The 25,872-nt window shown below is 31.5% G+C and overlaps 1 protein-coding gene and 1 long non-coding RNA gene across 3 annotated transcripts; one reads left to right on the forward strand and one right to left on the reverse strand.

Moving 5' to 3' along the window:
• Positions 1-1,225: 1,225 nt before the first annotated feature.
• LOC143068879 (RNA-binding protein 25-like) lies at positions 1,226-18,958 on the forward strand. Of its 2 annotated transcripts, none has more exons than XM_076243224.1 (19): positions 1,226-1,310; positions 3,243-3,309; positions 3,698-3,753; positions 4,377-4,463; positions 4,729-4,821; positions 5,634-5,691; positions 6,682-6,773; positions 7,884-8,181; positions 8,570-8,634; positions 8,987-9,067; positions 12,477-12,757; positions 13,290-13,395; positions 13,988-14,077; positions 14,514-14,587; positions 14,846-14,996; positions 15,223-15,493; positions 16,081-16,346; positions 17,067-17,213; positions 18,378-18,958. In XM_076243224.1, the coding sequence occupies exons 2-19, from the start codon at positions 3,246-3,248 to the stop codon at positions 18,468-18,470; spliced, it is 2,373 nt and encodes a 790-aa protein (XP_076099339.1). In that variant the 5' UTR covers positions 1,226-1,310; positions 3,243-3,245; the 3' UTR covers positions 18,471-18,958. The 2 variants fall into 2 exon arrangements, with proteins under 2 accessions (XP_076099339.1, XP_076099340.1); XM_076243225.1 differs by having other exon boundaries at positions 3,698-3,738.
• Positions 18,959-21,449: 2,491 nt separating this feature from the next.
• On the reverse strand, positions 21,450-25,278 carry LOC143068880 (uncharacterized). The gene is made up of 2 exons (XR_012976266.1): positions 25,167-25,278; positions 21,450-23,424 (listed from the first exon to the last, which is right to left on the reverse strand). It is a non-coding gene; the product is annotated as an uncharacterized LOC143068880 (long non-coding RNA).
• Positions 25,279-25,872: the final 594 nt, after the last annotated feature.

The following is a 25,872-nucleotide window of genomic DNA, read 5'->3' on the forward strand; positions in this document are numbered from 1 at the left end:
TACGCCTAAGAAACAAACAGTGGTATGAATAAAGAATGGATATAAACTTAAGAATTAGTACCACAATTAATCTCATGACTGCTCAAGAGACAAGGTTGTCAGTACAAAATTTATACTTAGGAACTGCTAGAGAAACATTAAGGACATTACAGAATACAAAAAAAAAACTCTGGCAAATGTGGTGCATATGTAAATAGATAATAGAGAGAAATTGGAAACAATAAAAAATGATCAGCAAGACACAATCAATAAACAGGTCAACCAAGCCAAAATAATTAGACCTCTTACTTAAGGAGTTATTGCCCTTGAAATATGATTTTATCCATTTTCTGTTGTGAGCTAAACTATAGTTGAAAGAGAGATACTAAACAAAAAGATATACATTTGTATCACCAATACAAGATAAATTAGAAAGAGACTTTTAAGTCATGAAGCATGGTTCCAGTTGACAATGATGAAGAGTGGCCATTGTTGAAGGTGTATTAGATCCAGGTAAGTGAGACAGGCCCTTCTAGTTTATTTTTTCTTTTGAGATACATTTGTATTAAAATTAAAGTGAAATGATAACAATTGTAGGGAAATTTTTTATTATTATTTATACAGAATTTATTAGCTTTCTGTTTGAAAATAACAGCAGGTATATATAGTGAGTAAAATAAAATACTTAGCAAATAATTTATGGTTGGTAATTTTAAGTATTAAATTAGAAAGTTTAGTTCACTGATTTTTCATTTTAATTATTTTAGAATTTTGTCCAGCTACAATTAATAATTTATACAAGCTTATAAAGGGAGAAAAAAACAATTGTTTTTCAAGGAAAACTGTTTACAAATAAGGAATAAAGAATCTTAGATTTTAATGGATTTTTTTTTAAATAAATACTTTTTAATGTTCTCGTCCACTTCATACTTTATTTTTCTGTTTTAAGTTTTTTTATTTAAGTCGCACCAGGGACTGTATAGTATAGAAAATTCCTGGTCACACTGATGAGTCTTTGTAGAAGAAAAAAGAAAATGTACATCTGACATAAAAAATTATGTCAAATAAAAAAATCTTGGTATCTACAATGACTTTATTATCACATAAACTATTATATGATTATTATTAAGATAGAGAAAGAACTAAAATTCACATATTTTCCTTATATTGTGTGACCTATTATATTTCATAAACTTCCAGGACCTCCAGTTTATTTTAGCAAAAAATATTTATCTCCCTTAATTACCTTGACCTCTCCTCGTGATAACACAGCGGCCATATTGAATATTCGGCAAACAGAACAGGAAGGCAAATAGGAACATAAACACAAAGTAATCATTTGTTTTGAGGTTGATTGTCGGTAGCATTTATAATTTTAGTTAATATAAATAGCAGAGACAAAGAAAATAAGGACCAATAGGTTGACAAACTGAAGAATCTCTGTCAAAGTACCTATCGGTAGGTGCCATAGCGTGCGTGCCCACAAAATTATTTATATTCTTATTGAACAGAACGCTAGGCCTGTGCATTGAAGTCAACGTGTCAAACGAGTCTGTTCAGTTCTGTAAATCGTTATGGTTTGTTTTGTTCATTGCATGATTTCAACATTCCATTGTTAACCACAACTACAGGTCAAAACATTTCTCCTGTAAATCTACTTAAATCTAAATGTACATTTATTATTGATGCTTTGCAATTGGACTATATGATAAGAGCTGCACATCATAAGTTCGCTACAGACAAAGTCGAAGTGGACTGTAGGTTTACACTCTGTCCTTCTGTGTGCATTGAAGTCAATGTGTCAAATCAGTCTGTTCACTTCTGTAAAGCGTTATGGTTTGTTTTGTTCATTGCATGATTTCAAGGGTAACACGAATGACCGAATAACACTGTTATTATCCGAATAACACTTGTAATGACCGAATAACACTTGAAATTTTAATATTATCACATATTTGTGACTTTTGAACATTGGTTATTAAATAATAATGTATTATCGATGTATTTTATAACTTAAAAATGATTTACAAAAAGCAGATAAGTTCATAAAGATAATTTTAAATTTAGTGTGTACATCGAACATAGCGGCCATTGTGATTTCTGTGGTCGCCATATTCGATGTACACACTAAATTTTAAAAGTTTTTTATGAACTTATCTGCTTTCTGTAAATCATTTATAAGTTATAAAATACATCGATAATATACTATTAATTAATAATCAATGTTTAAAAGTCACCAATATGTGCTAATATTGAAATTCCAAGTGTTATTCGGTCATTACAAGTGTTATTTGGATATTAACAGTGTTATTCGGTCATTCGAGGTACCGTGATTTCAACATTACATTGTAAACCACAGCCACAGGTCAAAACATTTCTTCTGTAAATCTACTAAAATCTAAAGGCCAAATAAAAAAGTATGTGTGGTTCCAGTTACATCTGAAAAAAAAGTTAGGGTAGGTAAGTAGGGATTTTTTTTATTTTATGGTTTTTTTTTTACATTGAGTCTATGGGAACAACATTCTGACTTTAACAGTGCTTAATGAAAAATGACAATAAAAATCTTTAGGGTAGGCTATTTTTAAGCCAAAAAAGTAGGGACAGTAGGATTACTGGAACCACACATATATTTTTATTTGGCCAAATGTACATTTATTATTGATGCTTTGCCATTGGACTATAAGATAAGAGCTGCACATTATTAGTTAGCTACGAACAAAGTTTGCACTCTGTCCTTCTGTCCATCTGTTAGTCTGGCAAACCAGTTTTTCAGACTTTTTTCTTCTTGCTTGAAGATATTGATTTGATATTTGGTGTATTGTTTTATCATGACAAGTTACAGGTCATGCAGGTCAAGTTCGATTTTCATGATTTAAGTCTGTGCTAAGATAAATTACATTATCGACTTTTCCCTTTATTTAGTAAATTGTTTGAAGAATTTAGTGGTAGGTTTGTTTGTTATTTTATGCAGTTTACCTCATGTCAAGTTATAGATCAAGTAAGAATTTTGTTCCATTACAATGAATTTTAAACTGGTAGGGGTCTAATATACAGATATACATGATATATGGCCTTGTAATACTCACAGAAGGCTTGTTTTTAATGGAGCCCTATCCATTAGAATGTGAAATTTGTATTGCACTAAGCAGAATAAGGAACTTTCCCTCTACCATAAAATCTTGTTTATCATCATATTGTATGGATGATCCATTTTATCAAAATACATTAAATATTTATTTCAAATGTTGTTTTTGTTATTGCAGAATATGGCCTTCCCGCCTAGACCGCCACTTGGGATGCCAGGAATGGGCTATGCATATGCACCAATAGGTAATTATTATTCATATGAATAAAACTGCAAAACATTTAGACAGAATTTATACAAAACTTGCACAGACATGACATGAATTTTTACAACTGCTATTTCGGTGCATGATTTGTAGGGTATATTGTAACAAAACTTTAACTTTGTCATCTGTATTTATATTATTTGTTCTAATTGTTGCAACTTAGACTTCACAATTTTTGTTCATGTTAAAAACTGTAAGTGATATATATCTAGTTGCTGAAACTGCAAAGCAAGAAAAAATATGCAAATGTTCTCAATTTTTCTTGGAATCATGTAAAGAAAAAAACCTTTAATAATGTCATTTACAATTAACTTGCTGCATGTGTCTTAAGTTTTTTTGTAAAGAAGTTTTATTATATATAATTTTAGGTATGATGCCCATGAATATGGGAATGGTACAGACGACAACAGTAAGTAATCACCTGGTAGGAATACATTTCATTCATATTTCTTGTCCATACTGCACTGTTAATTTGATAATTAAGGGATGCAACTGAACTTCAATAATTTATTTTGTTTTGTATCACAATGACACCATGTGAATTCTATTCATTCAAACTGTTTGACAGAAAACTTTCATACCGGGTCATGTTTTCTGCCAGTATGTTTGCTTTATACTTATTACTTTGCTTTATCATCATTTCGAGCAAAACATCAAGCCTTACAAACTTTTACCTATTCATCATACATGATCATAGCACCAGCAACAGACATTTTTACTAACTTACTTGATATTTTATGCTAATTTTTACTGCAGGGCTATTTCTCTTTTTTTCTGGTTTATTTGTTATACTGATTTGATTTTTGGTTTTAATTTTGTAGACATTGATTGAAATAGTCTAAATTTTTTGTTAATTTTGAATCAGCTAATCTCTGAATGTTGTATTGAAAATATATTGATTTGGTATTTTTATAAACTTTATGAATATTTTATATTATAATGATTATAACATCTTTCTCTTATGACCACTTTGCTATCTCTGAGAAGGTACTTATATAGGTAAAAATAGTGTAGCTTTTGTTTAATTTGTTTGTTTCTTTTTTGCAGGTGATGAGACCTATTGTTACTACTGTAGCCACAACTATTGCACAAAAACCATTGAAGAGTCAACTGGTTCCCCAAGAAATCACAAAGGTAAATAAGTAATGGAAAATTTGTTCCTGGTTGTGAGGGAAAACTCAAATGGGTTGTTAGACATTTTAAATACAATGCCATATTGTTTTAAAATAGATTGTGCACTAGTTTGCAGCAGGTGACTACATACACATTTTTTGGGGGTATAATTGACTTCTTTATATTGTCTTCCAATTTGTTAATTGATGAATTGTACAAAAATAACACATCAATATAAAGGGAACATGTTAACAATAGTAAAATTTGATAAAAATATCTCTTTCAGGATGATAAAGAAGAAAAGCCTCCAGTAACAACAGTATTTGTAGGTAATATAAGTGACAGAGCACCAGATGCTATGGTTAGACAAATGTTACAGGTAAGAAAAACAAATGTTTTAGTTGTCTGTAAAAGTATAAACATGGACGTCAATCCTTAGTCAAACTATCGTTGATCCATCTCGGACAGTTATAACCATCAATATAAATCTCAATTGTATCTTAGGGCTATTCCAGAAAAAAATGTATTGGGGGGGGGGGGGGGGGGGGGGGGGGGGGGGGGGTGGAAGGCACATTGTATTAATAATACATGGGTGATGGGTATCAGAGCAACTTTTCACACTATAATGCACTATAATTCTCAATTACAATTGTCTGGGTGGCGGGTGCTGACAAAAACTGCCTTCCAACCCCCCCCCCCCCCCCCCCATACATTTTTTTCTGGAATAGCCCTTATGCAATTATTAGGACTGAAGTAATATATCTGTGTGTAGCCAATTACCCCCTTCCTTTCACCAGTCATTCTACAATAAATCAGCTGCCAAACCAACTCTCCCATTCCATTATTTCTAAAGTAGCCCTAATGAAAGTATCTTGATAAATACAAACTATTTCCTTCCTTACTATATATACAGAATATGTGTTATTTTTGTTGGTATAAAAAAGAATCTACATAATAAGAAATAATAAATGTATAAGATTCAATTATCTATCCAGTGATATCAATTATCAAATGCCTTGATGATTATTACTTCATTCACAAGATCAAAAATGTCTATTGCAATTCAATTTAAACATGTCTCAAAGATCAGTATTAAAAATACATTTAATAATCAAATCATAACTATCATTTGTAAGATTTCATTTTTAGTTGGATATAAATTTTAACAAGCCTTGTTCTATTTGTTTCCAGAGATGTGGAAATGTACTTAGTTGGAAAAGAGTGCAAGGAGCCAGTGGTAAACTACAAGGTATTGTAATTGATTATTTTGTAAACTTTAGTTTTATGTGTTTAATAGCAGGAAAAGTCAAAATGCAGATATTGTTTTGAAATTTGTAAGCCTGAAAATCTCTTTTATAAATTATGACCATATTTAGAATTCACATCGTTTTTTATGCCCCACCTATGATAGTAGAGGGGCATTATGTTTTCTGGTCTGCGTCCTTCCGTCTGTTCGTCCGTTCGTCCCACTCAGGTTAAAGTTTTTGGTCGAGGTAGTTTTTGATGAAGCTGAAGTCCAATCAACTTGAGACTAAGTACACATGTTCCTTATGATATGATCTTTCTTATTTTAAAACAAAATTAAACTTTTGACCCCATTTTCATGGTCCACTGAACATAGAAATTAAAAGTGCGAGTTTTAGGTTAAAGTTTTTGGTCAAGGTAGTTTTATGATGAAGCTGAAGTCCAATCAACTTGAAACTTAGTACACATGTTCCTTATAATATGATCTTTCTTATTTTAAAACCAAATTAGACTTTTGACTCCATTTTCATGGTCCACTGAACATAGAAATTAAAAGTGTGAGTTTCAGGTTAAACTTTTTGGTCGCGGTAGTTTTCGATTAAGTTAAAGTCCAATCAACTTGAAACTTAGTACACATGTTCCCTTTTGGTTGATCTTTTTACTTTTAAGGCCAAATTAGATTTTTACCCAATTTCACGGTCCATTGAAAATAGAAAATGATAATGCGAGTGGGGCATCCGTGTACTTTGGACGCATTCTTATTATGTCCAGCTTTGATAATGATTGAATTTGAATATGTAAGGTAGATTGTCACCAAACAAAAAATACCAAGGGAACATCTAAATGTCTTCACAAAGCCTACTGCAATTTTCTGGCTCAAACACTTCAACTACATAGGGTTTTGACAGAGTAGGACACATTTCATTGAATTCCACATGGAAAACTGAAGGTTATACATAGATATTTTCTGAACAAAGAGTTTTTATGATTTCAGCCTTTGGTTTCTGTGAATATGAAGACCCTGAAGCTACTTTGCGATGTATGAGGTTACTCAATGAATGGACCATAGCTACTAAGAAACTTGTGGTAAGTTGATGATGAGAGTACAGAATTTGGCAAATTTTAAGTTTTAATCATTTTCAGATCCTACTTAGAAGATAATGAAATTTTGTATAAAACTTTTGAAATATATGCATCTTATTTTTAAGAGTGAATATCATATGTAAGATTAGATAGAAAATTTGTGTACACTATTGTCAAGATAAAAATATTCTGAAGCAGACTTCATGAAATACGTTGGACAAATCCAGTGAATAATTGATCGGTCTGGTATAATATTGTTGTATTCCGGTCCAAACGTCCGATGTTGTTTATTTCATAGATTTTTCTAACATTCTAGCAAAATCTCCAAACGATCTCAAAATTCATTTTCATCTTTATTATTCATGACAACGATGTTTATTATGTTCAACAGCTAACTTTATGCCGTAAATCGCCATGTAATGTGTAAATCTGGGTAAAAACTTATCTGACAGACAAAAAACAACAATGGCTACCATCAGTGGCACAACCGGAAATATAGACAGTACCGGATCAGATTCCAGGAACAGATAAGGCTCATTTCGGGTTTGACGATCAAATACAATAAATAATTTAAAAAAAATCCAAGCTGGTCACAAAATTCAACTATGAAATATAAACACTAAAATTGAAAACCTAAAGATATATGAAAAAGAAAGATGAAACAGGAAATAATATTTTACACAGAAACTCTAAAATATGTTTAGTTCACAGACATGTCCATATTCAATAAAATGGGTTATTACTTTTGTTTATTAATGAAATGCATTTAAGCAATTGTGCACAACTTTCATAACAATATACCCTCTTGTCACATGATTTTGTTTTTGTGCATTTAATAGCGGAGTAGGGCACAAGTCATAAGTTTGTTGTATTTTGTCGGATAATATACATGTACAATAAGATGTAAAAAAAAAATTTGGTCTGGTAAAATTTCATTCGGTCTGTTAAAGCTAGGTTGTTTACCAGACCAAATGTCCTGTAAAAATAAAACTCATTTGTGTTGTCTGGAAGCATTCATCATTTGATTCAACAGTTAGCTTGTTAGATACTAAACATTCTAATGCAAAAGAAAAAAATAAAGCCTTGTACATTTTGTATTTATATTCCCTTTAGGTCAAAGTTGATGCCAAGACCAAAACATTATTAGATGAATTTAGAGCTAAGAAAAAGGAAGCAATGAAAAAAGAAGAGGAGAAAAAAGAAGCAAGCAAAGAAACTAAAGAGCCAAAGGAAAATGGGGAAGATAAATCAGACGGGGAAGAAGGAGAAGAAAAAGATGAAAAGAAAGAAGATGGCGATAAAAACAGTGATTTAGATGAATTCACAAAGCGAGAAGATCGAGTTGCTAAAGCTGGTCTGGATGCCATCATGAGAGAATATTCTTCAGATTTATCTAAATCTAATACACCAGGTAATATTCAACAAATTAGGGTTCTTTTATCATCATGGTAATCTGGAAATTATTAAATGCATTCTTTTGTCAAGAAGTTTTTGCATCACATCCATAACACTATCTATAAGAAACTAATATCAGATAGCATCACGTTCTAGCGATAAAGCATCAAATAACCATGATGCTATAAGGCCCTGGGAAGAACACTGGGGTTTGAAGGTTTTAAATGCAAAATGACATACGTTTGTGTAATTTTGAACTATTTCTTAAATGCTATGCACAATCAAAGGAACGGAATCCCATTAATTTACTAAATGTAAATACTTTTGATCAATGATGCAGATGACTTATGCTTTGTCTGTTATATATGTATGACAGTATATAAATGTAATAAATTTGTTTTCAGAAAAAGAAGTTAAAGAAGAACCAAAACCTTTACCTAAGCCAAAAGACATGCCTATAAGAGACACTGTGAGTTATCTTACATAGTATACACAAATATAATTATAAAAAAAAGAGTTATAGACACTAATTATACCTCTATAACAGTTTGGAGGATTTTACTAGACACACAAATTTGTATTTTTACAACATTAAAAAAAATATGCATATCACCATGATCACTTTTATAGTTTGTGTGAAATGACCTTTTTCATATTTAATGTCTATTCATGTCCTCGTAGAAGAAGGCATCTTTCTATTTGATAACATGGTTATAAGTCAACAAATAACATGTAGGAAAGTTTCTAGTCTAAACATATTTCCACAGGGCTGGTATCAATTCTTTAAATTGTAAATTACTATTACTTTTATATTATTATAGGGTTTGGATGATATGGATTTAGAAGGAGACAAGAAAGATATAATTAATCGTGAAATCAAGTTTTTCCGTGATTTACATAAGGTAAGGAATCTTTCTAATGGGATGTCTTTATACTTTTCAGATATTCTCCAGATTCTTGAAATCATTATTTTTATTTTGGGGTTTTTCTTTTCTTTCATAACATTAAGACAATATGGGTTTGTTTACAGTGGAAGCTTTAAAAGAAAAGAAGGAAAAATTGGGGTTTATATTTTTTTTTGTTATTATTGAAAACATTCAAAAAAGAAATAAAAACTTCAGTCATTCACACCTAAAAATAGATGTATTTTATGTGTCTTTGTACACTTTTTTACATCTTCTTTGGCACTGCAGTTTCTGGATATCTTTAAGTGAAATCATGTTATTTTTAAGAAGTTTATTAGTTTTACATGCTTTAAAAAATTGACATTTTATGTTGAGAGAAATATTGATAGCAAAAGACTGAGATCAAACTTTTGGTTCTAGTCCTATAGTTTAAAAAAAAAAAGGATTTTGATATTGTATTGAACATCGAAGCCATGATAACTATGAGTAAACTTGATGAAGTTTCTGCGTGTTGATTTTAAGAAAATGAAGTTGTTAAGGATTTTGTAATTTTATTTGGTTAATGTTGTGTGTGAATGCCAGATCATAAAATAATAGGTTATATTTCATTACTTAAAACATCCTATAGATTCTGTGGATGATCAAAATATCAACAGATAACTAAAATATTGTAGTAGAGACCCCAAGGGTAAGTGTTTCTTATTGATAAGATATTATTACAGGTCTCTCAATGATGAAAGGGATGGCTGATATATACAGGTAAGTGTTGAGTTGGAAATTGATGACCGAAAAGTAGTCAGAGAAATGCAAAGTTCTGGGTTTACACAGTTCCCTCCCCTTTATTGGTTCCATATTATGAATTGTGATAAAAGAGATTTTACTTAATTTTTGAGATGTCAGGTGAGTTAAATAAATCCAGTCATAGTTTAGAGGCAGGTCTATATTACTCCCATTGTCATATTTGTCTTGTTTTGATACAACCAATATTTGTTTCAATAATATCTCTTAAAAAATATAGAATACCCTCAACCAGTGGCTTTTAGAAACTTGATCAGATAATAATGATAGGCATAAGATGAAGGGATCTCCTCTCCAGCTACCAGTGGGGGTCCTGGGAGGATTTTAAAGGGAGTACAATTGACATCATCAAGAAGTAACCAACCACCTGTTTAAATATGAGGTTAGTGCCTCTACTTTACTTTACGTGCTCAGTTCTCATATTTCCATGGTAACAGAGGTATGTGGATTTACTTTACTTTTATTTGATTTACGAACAAATATATAATGTGTTTATTTATACCCTAATACCTTTTTTGTAGAAAGGTAGGTTCACTATAGATGAAAACAGTGTCTGTCTTATGTACAAAATGATGTAGCAAACATTGCCACTGTTTAAAGTAAATTAATTGATAGGCCTTCAGTTCCTTTGTATACATGGAAATCATAGGAGTGATTTCTAGTCTTATGAAATACATGGTTCAAAAATTTTGGGGGTAAATGGTCCTGGTCCTGAATGACAGGTATTCTTTATTCATGTAGAGGTTATTGAAATATTTATGATTATAAGGTACCTAAAATAAAACTTGCAATATGAATTTTTGTTTAGGTCCAGGACCTTGGACCTGCATATTTTTGAACCCTTGCAATGTTTTAAAAACTTGTTTAATTTTAAATGAACCTAAACTTTTTTAATTGAACACTACCAAAAAGTCGTTATTGACATGGCTGTCAGAAATAAGAGGGAAATAGACGACAATCAGATACCCTCATAAATTTTTCCTCAAAAATACTTGTTTTAGTGCTCAGTAATTTTTTTATAGAATTTACGCAAACACATTCCAGTTTCTTTGGCTATTTTATATACAAATGTACAAATATTAAACACCAGAGTCATAGTTTCACTGCTTTAAAAACAAATCATGAACATCCATTTATTTGTAATGTATTGCCCTCTGATTGGGTGATGAGCATAAAAATTGTTAAATACAATCTGGTCCTTTGAAAATTTTCCATGGAAAATTAGATAGTTCAAAATGTACTATTGATTAAATGATTGTGAGAGTTTGACAGTGTTGTGATATTATTGTGAATCTGTCGCACAAACAGGACAGAGCTGGAGTGTATAGCTAATCTTTCTGTTTAACAGCGTTAAAATTTCTGGGTTAACCACCATATTTGTTCCATGGACTAAGAAGAAGAAATCAACAGAACAAAGACCAGTTGTGATAAGTCAGAATTAATATGATAGACCTGTATTGTCCTCCATGCTTTATTGTGTAGTAGATGACTCTTGTATAACATGTGTCCTTATCAAAATACTTTTTGTTTGCCCTAAATAGTCATGCCTTAGGTCTATAATTTATAAATTGTTATTTAATTTACCATTTCTGCATCTAAAGGAATTGGTAATCATTTATGTTTTTGTCGAAAATTAAATAAAATTTGTGTAAACCTGTAATAGTTGTCTGTCACTTATGCAGATGAATCACATGGTTGAAATATACACTTTCATATTATTACCCAGAATGCTTTTGGTTCTGAAACTGGAAATTGGTTCTATATAATACTTAATTTATATGCAAATGGACAAAAAGCATATATCTTAAACCTTATAAGGATACATCAATTAAAACATGTTAAATGCATTATATAATTAAAAATTAAATTAAAAATATAAGTGTAGATATTTTAGAAGAATAACTGTTGAAGGTAAACAAACAGTATTTTACATAAGGCATTACTAATTGCTTTGTATTATCTTTGAATTGTGTCATGGTACTTTTAGACGCTCACCAATATATCAATGGTGTGTTGACCTTGAACTTTCTTTGTTCAGTTACACTTACTACACTATATAATGTCTGACTTTAAGTTTTTATATGAAAAAAGAACTCGTGAAATAAGTTTACTGGGTGTTTATTCCAAGTTGACTAATCCAGCTACAAAGAAAAGTTTCTATTAATGACTTATGATTCTTCCAAACTGTAAAAACCTGGAGGGGTAGGGAAACTGAATGGAATTTTATTGCATTATTCAATTAGAATTATAAAGTTCCCATTCAAAACACTTTTAGGTAGAAAAGGGAATTGGTTTATCAATGAAATTATCTGCATGACCATTTAGACCTCCCTTCTATTCCTTGAAAATGTATTACTGACATATAATTTGTTCCTAGTTATAAATGATGGTAATACTCCAGTTGGATGCTCTTTTTTTCTGTAATTCTTCTTTTTATCAGCCTCCAAACAGCTTCTTATCCATTGTTGACTGCTTATGTTTACTTTAAGATTGTCATTGTTTAAGTATATTTATCAGAAGTGTGAATTCTATTGATTTAAAGCATATCAATAGTAGTAATGTAATATATGGTCAGTATGCTCACAGAATATTGTCTGTTTTTTTCTAGGGCGAAGATGACCCTGAAAGAGAATTGGAAAAAGAAAGGGAGAGGGAAAGAGAAAGAGAACGAGAAAGAAGAATCCAAGAAGAAAAAAGAATCCGTGATAGAGAAAGGGCTAAGGAAAGAGAACGTGAAAGAGAAGTTGAAAGGGAAAGAGAAAGGGAACGAGAAAGATATGAAAAAGAAAGATACACCAGGAATGACCGACGAACCAGAAGTCGTTCAAGGTCCAGGTCACAGACAAGATTGACAAGACGGGTTAGATCTAGGTCAAGATCTTGGGACAGGTACAAAATATAATAAATATTGTTTTTATTAGTGCCTTCACATCTGACATTGAACTCTTTTCATGGATCACTGATGAATTTTTACGAACCACTATCAGAAACACAATTTGGAAAAATTAAGCACTGGCTTCTAGAGATTTATTTTCAAACAAAAGTACAAAAATAAACTTTTTTCATATGTAATGATCAAATTTTTTTTTAAATAATCACAAAGTCAAAATGGTAAACTTGAAGTATTGAAGATTAGTTAACCAAATCCCCACAGTTACGACTAGATTACAGTTTCTATTGGTAGTTCAAATATTTAACCAATGTCATTATTATTGTCCTAGCACTGCAAGTCTTGTCTTTATTCATATTTAGGAACCTTCAACAGTTGATTAAAAGACACATAATCAATTCTATTGGTACTAGGATACCATTTGGATAAAAAATTTGAAAAAAAACTGATAATAATCTCTGCTCAATTGAATTTCTCATGACTTAAATGAAATATTTTCCTAGCCAGATAATTATACCACTTGTTTTGCAGAGAACGAAGGAAGGAGAGAGATCGTGATATGGAGGAAGAAGAAGAGGCTCATGAGAGAAGGAAGTTAGAAAAGAAATTAAGAGAGAAAGAAGCTGCTTACCAAGAGGTATAAACTCAATATATATATTAACAAAGTACATTGTAAGTTACAAGCTGGAAGTAATATCTGTATTTAGTTTACAAACTAATTTTTGAATTTTTATTCCAAAGTTTTCTATGGTTTATAGAAATTATCCTGTGCGTCTGTCTGTCTATCTTTACTATGTGGCTTCTAATCACTTTTTCTTCTCAACTGCTAGACAAAAAATTTAAATCTTAACAGTTGTAGGACACTTTAAAATTAAATTCTGGTTCTACATATTGAAAGTGAAATAATCAAGTTAATGTATTTCACTATTGTATTATGTAAGCACAACTTAGAAAGGGATGTAAATGAATCTTTACACACCTGAAGCAGTGGTTAATAGAGAAATAAAAGGCATTAAGTTGACCTCAAAATGTATGGAGCTCCTTTGGAGCCAAGTAACAGTGTTTTGAGTACGGCTGTAATATTACAGCCCCTGCATGGTAAGGATTAACTTTTGTAAGCTTTAATGTTGAAATTAAAAAATAATATTTAAAAAAGATGTTTATAAATTATATTTTATAGGTTAGTTTATAGAATCATTAAATAAATGATTTCAATGCTTTATTCTCAGAGATTAAAGAACTGGGAAGCCAGAGAAAGAAAGAAAGCTAGAGAGTATGAGAAGGAAAGAGAAAGAGAGGAAGACAGAAAACAGGAAGAGGTATACATCTTGATGTGTTATGACATCTGAATTTTGATTCAATGCTAGAGCAACAATATTTTATATAAAAATTACAGATTATTTAATATGAAATTTGATAATTTATGTGTATTGGATGAGCAAAATCAAGACTTTTTCTTCAATGTTTACAATGATATCGATAGTTCTGTAATAGTATGAAAGTAAAGAACATTCCAAATTTCTGAGAACTTGTATTATAGCTTATTGCAAAGGATTTCTTAATTTTATAGAGGGTGTCATGTTTTTTTTTCTACTCTCAAACATTAAATGAAATTCAGAATCTAAAAAGAACACTATATTTTTAGGCAATCAAGTTTCTCTTGGCTTGAATTAATGTCTATAGATTTATAAATGGGTATGACAAATACTAAAATGTACCTTTTTAACCCTGACTTTTTTTTCTGTTTCATTATAGGTAAGAGAGGCCAGACGATTGAAGGAATTCTTGGAAGACTACGATGATGAAAGAGATGATCCAAAATACTACAAGTAAGATTATATTATTTTCTTCTTTTGATGGGATTATTGCTTGAAATTTTTTCGATATTGGAAAAATTATCCTAAAAGATAAGACCTAATGAAGAAGCATGGTAATTTTGATTTCACAGTAGATGATTGGTTAAAAGAACTTGAGTTTTTTTTTCAAATTATAAAAAGCATGAAATATGTCATTTTCTCCCTGCTATTAATTAATAGCCTACACTGCTATTTCTTGTTTTTAACTCAGTTTACCTTTATTATTTACAGGGGTAGTGCATTAATGAGGAGAATGAAAGAAAGGGAAAAGGAGAGAGAAGCTGATGCCAGAGATAGACAGAGAGAAAAAGAAGAATTGGAAGAAATAAAAAGAAGACTGATGGAAGAAGGTCATCCAGATCCTGATGCAGAGTTAGCCAAGGTAGTCTGGTTTTTAGATATTTGAGAAATTATGATATTTTTAGGGTACCAGATTTCCTTTAAAGGGGTATCATCTGTTGAAATGCATGCATACAATATTTTGACAGTACTGCAAAATTTTATTTTTTAGAAAAAGTCAGTAACTTATCTTTTTGCCTTATTGGAGTAAGACATGAATCTTTTGCTGGATTTTGAAGTGTCTTTAATTTGTAATGTTAATTTTATAGATTGAAAAAGAACGAGAGGAACACTTGAAGCCTCGATTACAGTTTACTGAGCCAGAATCACGATCTCCAACACCTCCTCCCAAGAAGGAGGAAGTTAAGGAAGAATCAGCAGAAGAGGAGGAGGAGGTTAAACCATTACCAAACATGAAACCCACATTACGTCCTATTTCAAGTAATATTAATGTTAGTCCTTTGACAGATGATGATAGTAATCTACCTCCTGATGAGACCTCACAAGATACCAAGCTAAGCTTTAGTGCTCTCAAACTAGGTAGGTACTGATGATATACCATGGTAGTTTTGTTTTGCTCAATAACAATATAAGTACTCAGAAGTAAGTAATGCTCTTCATGAGGCTTTGTAGCATCATGTTATAATTGTACTGTTTCTTTACCATAGTTCCATCAGAATATATTTTTAATAACAGATATTCAATAATTTTTTTCTATGATTATAGAAAAATAGTGATATTTCAAACGCATGATAAAAATAAAGGGGATAATACTGGTTAGGCTCAATTCCTTTCAAAATGGGTATAGATTTACAAGATAAAAAATACTGTTTCAGTAGTTTGAAGCTGTGTAGGTATCCAAAAGACATAAAAAGTTCGGTTTTAGTCCCTTAAATCCATGTAGGAAATGACAGACACAAAGTTGGGTGTTAGATCTCTTAACTTATTTGTAAGTTCTTTTAATGTTCAGTTTGTATGCCACTTTACATTCATCAGTTTCAAAATTGTTGTTGTTTTTGTTTCTGGAGGGAAAGTGACCATTGTTGAAAATGCAAATAGAGCTAGGTGAGCGGCTTTCAAGAGATATTTGCTGTTATGTACTTATATGATTGGTTTTTTATTTACAGGAGCTACAAGTCCAACCGAAGGATCTACAAATAAACGTAAAAAATTAACAGTTGGTGATGTGTTTAATCAGGACGATGAGGACTCAGCCGATGGTGCTAAAAAACGTAAACTTGTTCCATTAGATTATGACGATGATAAAAATGATAAAAAGGCAGCAGCATCTGCAGAAGAAAAACGTGCTAAAATAAAACATTTAATTGAAAATATTCCTACAGCAAAAGAGGAGCTGTTTTCTTATCCCCTGGACTGGACCATTGTTGATCAGGTATGGTTATATTAACATGAATAGAAGGGTCAGGTGTTGATATTGACACCAGTACCATCAAGCTGAACAGTGTTTTACAACAACAACTCTGCTAAGATGCATTCTGAGCATTATAAACATACACCCACATCTGACTAATATCAAGAAAATAAATATTCAGATAAATGTTTGCTTCCCCATTGACCAAAATAAAATGATAAAACAATGTCATTGAATGCTATTGTCTTTATATTTGACACGAGTTAAGACATGTTTTTCATAAGACAGCCTATTGAACCAGGGCAGTGGAATAGCATCTTATCTGTTCACTAGTAGATTGTTATGATTGAAAAAAGACAGAGGTTTTCATCAATGAAATAGCATACCTATGGCTTTACAACCCAATACACATCTAGAGAAGTATACTGTCTTCAACAAAAGATGGGGGCTATGTCAAGCTCTAAATCAATGTAACAATGTAAAAGCTTATTAATTGGTCATAGATCTGCCATAAACACCTTATTCCCCAAATGACAAGTAATATTGATACATAACAAGACAACAACTGATAAGTGATATGAACTATTATATTATGGAAGAAAATAGAGAATGGAAATGGTGAATATGTCAAAGAGACACCAACCCGATCAAAGAGCAGATAACAGCCAAAGGCCACCAATAGGTCTTCAATGCAGCAAGAAAAGTACCTACTTTCCTAATATGATTTTGTTTATTTTATAGAGCTTAATGGATAAAAGAATTAAACCGTGGGTAAATAAAAAGATTATTGAATATATTGGTGAAGAAGAACCTACACTAACAGACTTTATATGTCAAAAAGTTATGGCTAGAAGTACTCCACAAAGTATACTCAATGATGTAGCTATGGTAAGTTGGAAAACAATTGGTAAAATGAGAAAGATTATTGAAGAGAGCTTTCCTAACGTGTATATGTATATACAAAAAGAAGATGCAATATGATTGCTGATTAGACAACTCTTTACATGCTTAAGAGACCAAATGACACTGTATGGCTTTCAACAATGAGCAAAGTCCTTACCTCATAGTCACATAGTTAGCTATAAAAGGCCGGGAAATGACAAGTGTTAAACAATTCAATTGAGAAAACCTAACATTCTTATTTATGTTCAAAATAATGAACATAGGTATGCATAACAGTAAAACTATTATTGTTTACATTTTAACCATCTCAAACAGGTTGTAATCTTACCAAAAGTATAACATAGCAAAACAAAAGTTAAATATAATACATTAAAGTCATAAGAAACCTCAAATCAAAAAAAATAATGCATATGTTTTTTTTATAACTCAATGGATAGTTTTCATTATAAAACTTATGTACATATACTTTTTCTGAAGAAAATTCTTTGATTTATTCATATTTATAAGAAGTTTACTTTATTTAATATTTTTCGTATGCAAAGTTACCTCAGTGTGACCCATCTTGTAAAAATCCAGTGATCACAATACGCATGGATGTCCTTAAAATAAACTATTATCTGAATTTACACATTAAACACGTGCTCAATTTCCATGTTTTTTTGTTGATTTTTTGTCGATTGTTGACAAACAGGTGACAATCGTTAAACTTCGGCTTCAATACACGAACTTTAATTACCTGCCATATTTTCACAACAACAACTGACCGATTGAAAATAAAATTGACGATTATACGAAATTTACACGAAAAAAATTATAAATTCGTGCACAGAAGACCAAGTTAATGATGCTTGGTTGCATTGGTTCAAGAATTGGAAGAACATTATTTTTCACCGGTCACTCGTTTCTTATGACTTTAATTACCAGAATAATAATAAAGACAAAGCCTTTCATTTATTAGTAAGAGCAATAAGGAATGTGGACATTTCACTACAACAGTTTACTTTTACATTTGATTGATAATTGATCAGTAATATTTCCTAGCTGCTGTTGACTGTATGCTGCTCTTTTAAAAGTATCAATTGTACCACTGTGACTAGCAATGTTATTGATATGTAATATATGTAATGATGATTTATTTGTATTTTGTAGGTTCTTGATGAAGAGGCAGAAGTATTTATTGTTAAAATGTGGAGACTGTTGGTGTATGAAACAGAGGCTAAAAAATTAGGACTTGTTAAATAACCATGACAGCAGTGCAATCAGTTTTCATTTCCTCATTTATTTATATCATGTTATTATGGACATTCAAATTATCTGACAGTTTGTTGTTGATTTCTGATAATGATGAATTTAACAAAATTAATGATAACTGTTGATTGATGAAACACAGTTGCAATTTTGACAGTGAATGAATGAGACTATAATTTTGCAATTTATGCAAATTTGTAAAAAAAAAATAGTTGCAAGTTTATGCAGAAAGAGACAGTAATTATTTATTACAAAGAAGTTGGAAAGAAAGTTTATGGACCCTTGAAGTAAAATCTGTGATGGGGAGTATGTTAAAGGCAGCAGTGCTGAGCATCTCAGCTGAGGGTGAATTTTGTATGAGTGGAGGAGAATAAATGTATGTGAGTGTGTGTGTGTTTGTACTTGTGCTTGAATCATGAGAGAAGAATGACGGAGTGAATTGTATATGATGTGTGATTGAAATAAAATTTTTATACACTGGATTTTTGTTTTGTCTTAATTATAAAAGAGATCAATGGAGATTGCTATATGTGGGGGGATAGGACTTTTATTGGGACTCTGGGATCGGGTGTTTTTAAGCACTGGATTTCAGGATTGACCCTTTCGGGATCAAGGAATTCTCTTATCTAATCTCGGGATGTCAGGATTTACATTTATTTAAAATTGGGACCTCAGGATTTCGTGTTTTTAAGCCCTGGATTTCAGGATCAGGACCCCTCCAACAACCCCCCTCTCCTATATGGTGAAGTTCAGTAGAAATTATATAACATCTCCACATGAAGAAGAATATCTATTTAATTGAGTTGATGTAGGAGAAGGGTATGATTGTATTGTTTTTTTTTGCTTTACATCCAGTGGTAAATATTTTATGCATATATTAAGATTCCACTATCAGTTTAGAGGGTGAGAATTGTTTTTTCCACTGTAAGATGCGGCTGTGTTGGATAAGGGACAGGCATTTTGGTTTCCGCCAACTATGGACTCTGAAAGAGTTTTTACAAGAGTTAATTAACATGCAGAGAGTATCACACTCTCTACATGAGTCTTTTTATCTCTTTTCGCCTTGGTGTATTTATACATCTGGCCAAGTCTTTTCTTTTTTTCCATTTTAGCAATTGTACTATTGCCCAAATTACCAGACAGTAGAAATCAAAAGTATGGCCATTTTTCTATATACCCTTGTCAATCCTTGTGGTAAATGAAAGTGATACGGCAAGTAGACAATGCAGACCACATCATTTATTTGAACAGTAACAGAATGATGCAAGATTTCATCTTAGCCTGGAATTGTTTGAAAGGATTATAAAAAAGAAGAGTCGAAGATCTGTTTAGGCTCCTTTACAAAATCTATAAAATTTATGATTCTTAATGGCACACATCAATATGTGTAATAAACTGTGGAGATGTTATTGACAAATAAAAAGAGGACCATCATCTTCATCAATTTATATAAAATCAAGTAGGCATCAACATGTGCAATATAAATAGAGTAATTTATAATAGAAAATGTTTGGTAGCTACACACCAAAAACCAAGAGAACAAAATACCACCTGTGTATCTATTATTTATGTGAATAAATCAAACAGCAGGTAAAAATGAGGTCCAGCAGTCAACACTTATAATCTCAAATAACTATAACATGGAAAACGAAATAGCATATGTGGACCCACTAGACAATAAATAAGCATCAGCAAAAAGGAAAAAAAAGACCAGAATACAAATAATTAAATAAAACAATGGCTGGATGTATAAATACCGAGCCAAGCCAAAAGGATGTTACCAGATCAATTCAATAGAAAATAGGTATAATACATATTTAAAAGATGTAACGTTCATCCGTTCCCTATTGTGAATTTTTCCTTTTTGGATGGTAATGATCCTTTTGGCACCATCGTATGATGTTTATATTTCACAACTCGTTCGCTATGCACGTGTCTGTTGTGACGTTTTTTATTTTAACGAATGTAATCTATGTATCACTGGATTACTTGAAACCTTTACTAAATCCTTCTATAAATATAAAGATTTGGTTGTACGGGATAGCACATCCTCATATTTACGGAAATGTTGTTTACAGTGCCTGGAAATTTTCTTGGTACTAATATTGATTTTGTTATCAATAAATTAAAAGCCAACTAAATATTACTGTTATTTACATTTACACATTCATGGATCTACAATCTGTTGAGACCTGTACCTTGTCATTGCACAAGGTCATGCTTTTCTCTGACTGTTTATGACGTCTTTAGCTAAATCCATTGGAGATTGGGTGTGTACTGATTGATAATTTAGTCTTAGAGGCATCATTTTTGTTTTAGTTGTTAGTGGCTTTGAACTAGTTGTCAGTAACTGCGAGTACTCTCAGATCTGTAATTAGTGTCTTTTTGTTGTTGGATACATAAGTCACGTCCATTCTGTGTAGTACTAAGTATTTCTATTTGTATCCATCTGATGAGTTTAGCCTTTTTCCGCTGATTTTTTTTTATATAAAGTTCGTTCTTATGTTGTACTGTTACACCACTGTCCGAGGATTGGGATCCCGCTAACATGTTTAACCCCGACACATTCTGTATGTATACGTCTGTCCTAAGTCAGGAGCCTGTAATACAGTTGTCGTTTTTTTGTATGTATTACATATTTGTTTTTCGTTCATTTTTTGTACATAAATTAGGCCGTTAGTTTCCTCGTTTGAATTGTTTTAAATTTGTCAAATCGCGGCATTTTGTAGCTGACTGCGTAATGGGCTTTGCTCATTGTTGAAGACCGTTTGGTGACCTACAATTGTTAATTTCTGTGTCATTTGGTCTCTTGTGGAGAGTTTTATCTTGGCAATCATACCACATCTTTTTTATGTTGTAATAAAAACCACAAGAATATGAACGGCTGAAATTTAGGAAAAGAAGACTAATTTTTATAGTTTAAAATCCAAACAATAATGGGATTGTTGCAATTAACATAAATCAAGTACCGTAGACAAGAACTTTTAAGTCTTTAATGAGTTACAAAAAGCGTCATCACAAAATTATTGTAATATTTAGAACAGATAAAAAGAAGGAAATTCTACAATATGTATTAACCGCCAGCATGATACGAAAAAGATCTAGCTTGAAAACTGAAGGGAGATATTTGTTGATTTCATGATCTTGTAATCTTCTTTCAATATATAGTGACTTCGATTAATTTTATTTTGCCTTAAAAAAACTAATATAATAATATGCTAAAAATAATTTTATTTTTTAAATCTGGCATTTATTTTCATTGTTTGTTTCATTTGCAATTGAAAATCAAAACACTTTCATCATACCCACTGTTTGAAATGTACAGCTTACTATATGTCTTGTTGAAAGCAACACCAAATGGTGCGTCAATTCCATCTGATTTCTTTAACAGGATTTTATTGACTTTAAGGTCAGGGGACAGACGATGCAGTTCATGAGAGTCGTAACATGCGACGTAAACATTTCTTTTTGAATCTAAAGTAATTCCCAATGGATTGTCTAGTATACAACCGGAAATAAAAGTTCCATCCAGTTTCAAGCTATGAACTTTCTTTTTACCACTATATTCACAGCAATATAGCACTTCATATTTATCGCTTAAAAATGGCACGAGTGAAATTATATTACCTGTACCAATTTTAACAGTTTTAAGACATTTTCCATTTGTTTTCTCAATAAAGTACACATTTCCAGAGGTCCCACCGACAATTATTGTATCACGAACTACTGCAATACCATACATGCTGAAGTCCTTCATAGTAACCTGGAGTTGTCTACCAAGCATCATGCTTGATAAATTGACAAATTGAATAATCTTGACATCAACCAAACTAACCACTGCTTCGTCAGTCTGTGGTACGATAGCTATACCAAATACCCTATAGGAAATAGTGCACGCTTGAATCTGTTCACCTGCCTCTGTGTATGATATTACGTTATTTTCAAAGTTACAACTTATGTCATTACACATAAGTAATCTATTGTCGTCAGTTACAGCTATACAAGAGATTCTGCCCAAAGTTACAGGGATTTTCTTTTCAAACTCGAACTTTGTTGGTTCTTTGTCCTGTGTTTGTTGTATTTGTGCTTGTATATGTTTAGGAGGCTGGTATGACACAGAACATGGAGAAGACGTCGGCTTCACTAATCCCATCGAACTTATGGAAGAAATCAAATCTACCTGTTCAAAATCAATGCCATTCATATCTAGAGACAGAATCATCTCCTGGAGATTTGTTGATTGTTTGGTAATTTCCGGTCTTACTTCATTCAGCAGGATAAGCATTTGACTTTCGGAACCATGTTTTGAAAGAAAATTGACTTGTTCCCATATATCTTCTATATTTTTATCTCTTGTTTCCGCTTCAGATAGATCTGTCGAAGCTTTTTTTTCAAGTTCGCTCTCCAAAAAACTCACACCAGACGCAACTTTCTTTTCCAATTTATCGAGATGCTTATTAATATCACTTCTAAACTTTTTAATCTTTTGTAGTGTCGATTCTTTGGTCCTTCCTATGTGTTTCTTGTTCTTCTCTCTATCTTCTACTAACTCCTTTGTCGACTTCCGTAATGCAGAAATATCTTTACAAATATCATCAAACATGACTGAAGACTTTATCCCTTTAGCCGCGACATCTAATGGTAGAATCTTACCACAAGTACGATGGGTATTAGCCATACATGATCGGCACAGTAAGCAATCATGATCTGAACAGAAAAACTCTAAAGGCATACCTTGATGATCGTTGCAGTATTTTTTTAACTTGAAAGTACGACCGGTTAAATCAGACGTATCAACCACGTGATGAGAACTAGTAATCTTTAGAGCGCTGTGAACAGAAGTGCAATCTGTACATAGCGCATCGTTGCAATCGTACAGAACTTTATGGCGCTAGATGATTTTTTTAATCTAGAACATGGGTCACACATCAGCGCCTTAGATGCCATCCTGAAACGATAGACAAATTAGATACATATGCTTTTGTACTTCGATAAACCAGAAGATGAAATCACTGAAATTTATATAGAAGCTTATTTGTAAAGCACTTTGGACGCATTTAATTCCGAATGGTTTTTTTTTACAACTGGGTTAATTCCTCTTTTGGTAGAAAATCTGTCATCTATTATCATGATTATCAACAGTTCAGTGATCAGTACAAAAGTACACTTTGCAGTATAAGTTATTTGCATCGAGGAAATGTGTGTGTTTATTTTATCTGAAAGGTCTCTTAAATTTTTATCGAAGAATAACTAATATTTTATTAAAACGTCAGATCTTTAGTTCCGCTAAAATTAAACTATTTTTTTTTTGCGTCATTCAAATCTAATACATAATTGGTATCAACATGCAACTTTTAATATTATACTTGTTTTGTGGACTAAAAGAGTTGTACAATGTTTTGTGTGTTTGTTTCGCGCAGATAATAATTCTAAAGCTGTTATCCTAACGCTAGCAAGTTTAGTCTGGTTGACTTGATTGCTTTGTTTGTACACATATTATATGCTCAAGATTTGTAATTTAGATTGACAACTGCTATCAATAGATAGGCGGTGCTTCTGCTTTTTTACATTATACTTACAAATGATATTGAAAGGTAAGCAATGTTAACAGGTTGCGTTTCTTTGTTGACATATTTCTTTGTTTTTACAGTGATCAAGATTATAACGCAAGTTTGAAATGTTCGAAATACTAAGTATTTTCTTATCCCAGGCATATATTAACTTAGCCGTACTTGGCACAACTTTTTGGAATTTTGGACTTCAATATGCTCTTCAATTTCATATACTTGTTTGTCTTTGTAATTATTTGATCTGAGCTTCATTGATGAGTCTGATGTAGACGAAACGTGCGTCTGGCGTATCAAATCAAAAGAGTGGTAACTTTGATACTAGTAACTATTGACGACTCTACCCCTATTTTTGACATATATACCTATTATATCTGTTTGTGTTGTTCACAAATCGTTGTCAATATAATGGACTAATACTTGACTGGTACACAATTAAGAGGTTTAGCTAGCTTTAAAAGCATGTTTAAATCATCAATTTCTACATAAGAAAATGTCTGTACTTAGTCAGGAATATGACAGTTGTTATATCCATTCGTTTGATGTGTTTTATATTTTGATTTTGTGATTTGATAAGGGATATTCCGTTTCGAATTTCCCCGGAGTTCAGTATTCTTGTTATCTTACTTTTCTTAATAAGTCCAAGTAATAACACGTTCTGAGGTCGAATAATAACGTTTATGAGGTCGAATTTTATGTACTGATGTAGGGTTCTCCCATTATTGGAGTTCTTATGACAAGCGATCAGCAGGTGTAGAATAGTATAATAACAGTAGAATAACATCAAAATCACCCTTTTTAATTATGAAGCTTTATACAACAGCACTTAATTTCATCGAAGATAAAAGGAAACAATATCATTACTTTCACTTTTTATTTTTTTTTATTTTGACACCTTCTGTAGCAACGAAAAAATGCAACACTCACATAATCTGAATAAACATATTTAACTCTTATGAAATAATATCTATCTTTTTTCATTACTTCAGTTAATGAACGAGGAAGAAAATTACTTACTTGGTACATGCCAAAAACAATTAACATAAAAAAGTAGCACAATACACAGTTCAATCTTTTCGGAGTGACCGCTTTTCTTTGGCATGTTTAATTTTAGCAAACTTACCTTCTATGTATAGGACAATTTTCTGCAGAGAAACTTTGGACTTAAGGTATATGAACTGTTGTGTACCTTGTCGATATGCACAGATATATTTAGAAGGTATAACGGAAGTATTGGTTACGGAACAAATTATCTCCCTTCCCAAGATATAACTTTATACGATATTTCACTATTTTCACTTATTTTTCTTATTGACATTTATACCGGCAAATATAAAATATTTGATTTGAATGTATACTTTAACACAGTTCATCAGGATTTGATTGTTAATTTGATCAAATAATAAGAGAATCAAAATTTGTGCATTTCATTATTCAGAAAATAAAAAATAATACTTGTATTTTGTTATTATCTTTTTCTGTTTTCACAAAAGGTTCCAAATAAATTAAGTTTTGACGATGTTGAAAATGTTCATTGTTATAATTGTAATGTTTAATAATGATTGATATGATAACATTAGAGGAACAACAGTTACAGATTTATACACAACAGCTAGTAGATCCTTATCAAATTTAACTCAGGTGTTTGAATCGATTTACGAAATTTGAATAACATCAACCTATTGTCACTTTGATTCTACTATTTTAACCAAGTGCTATAAGTTTCAAAATCAGATTTCAAAATCTGGGAAAAAAATCAAATGCCTTTATTCTAGTTTTGCCATGCTTTCAAACGTTTGAAGGTGGCATGGTAGTATTTCCTGGCCCAT

This window comes from Mytilus galloprovincialis, chromosome 3 (genome assembly GCF_965363235.1).
Source record: "Mytilus galloprovincialis chromosome 3, xbMytGall1.hap1.1, whole genome shotgun sequence".
NCBI lineage: Eukaryota > Metazoa > Mollusca > Bivalvia > Mytilida > Mytilidae > Mytilus > Mytilus galloprovincialis.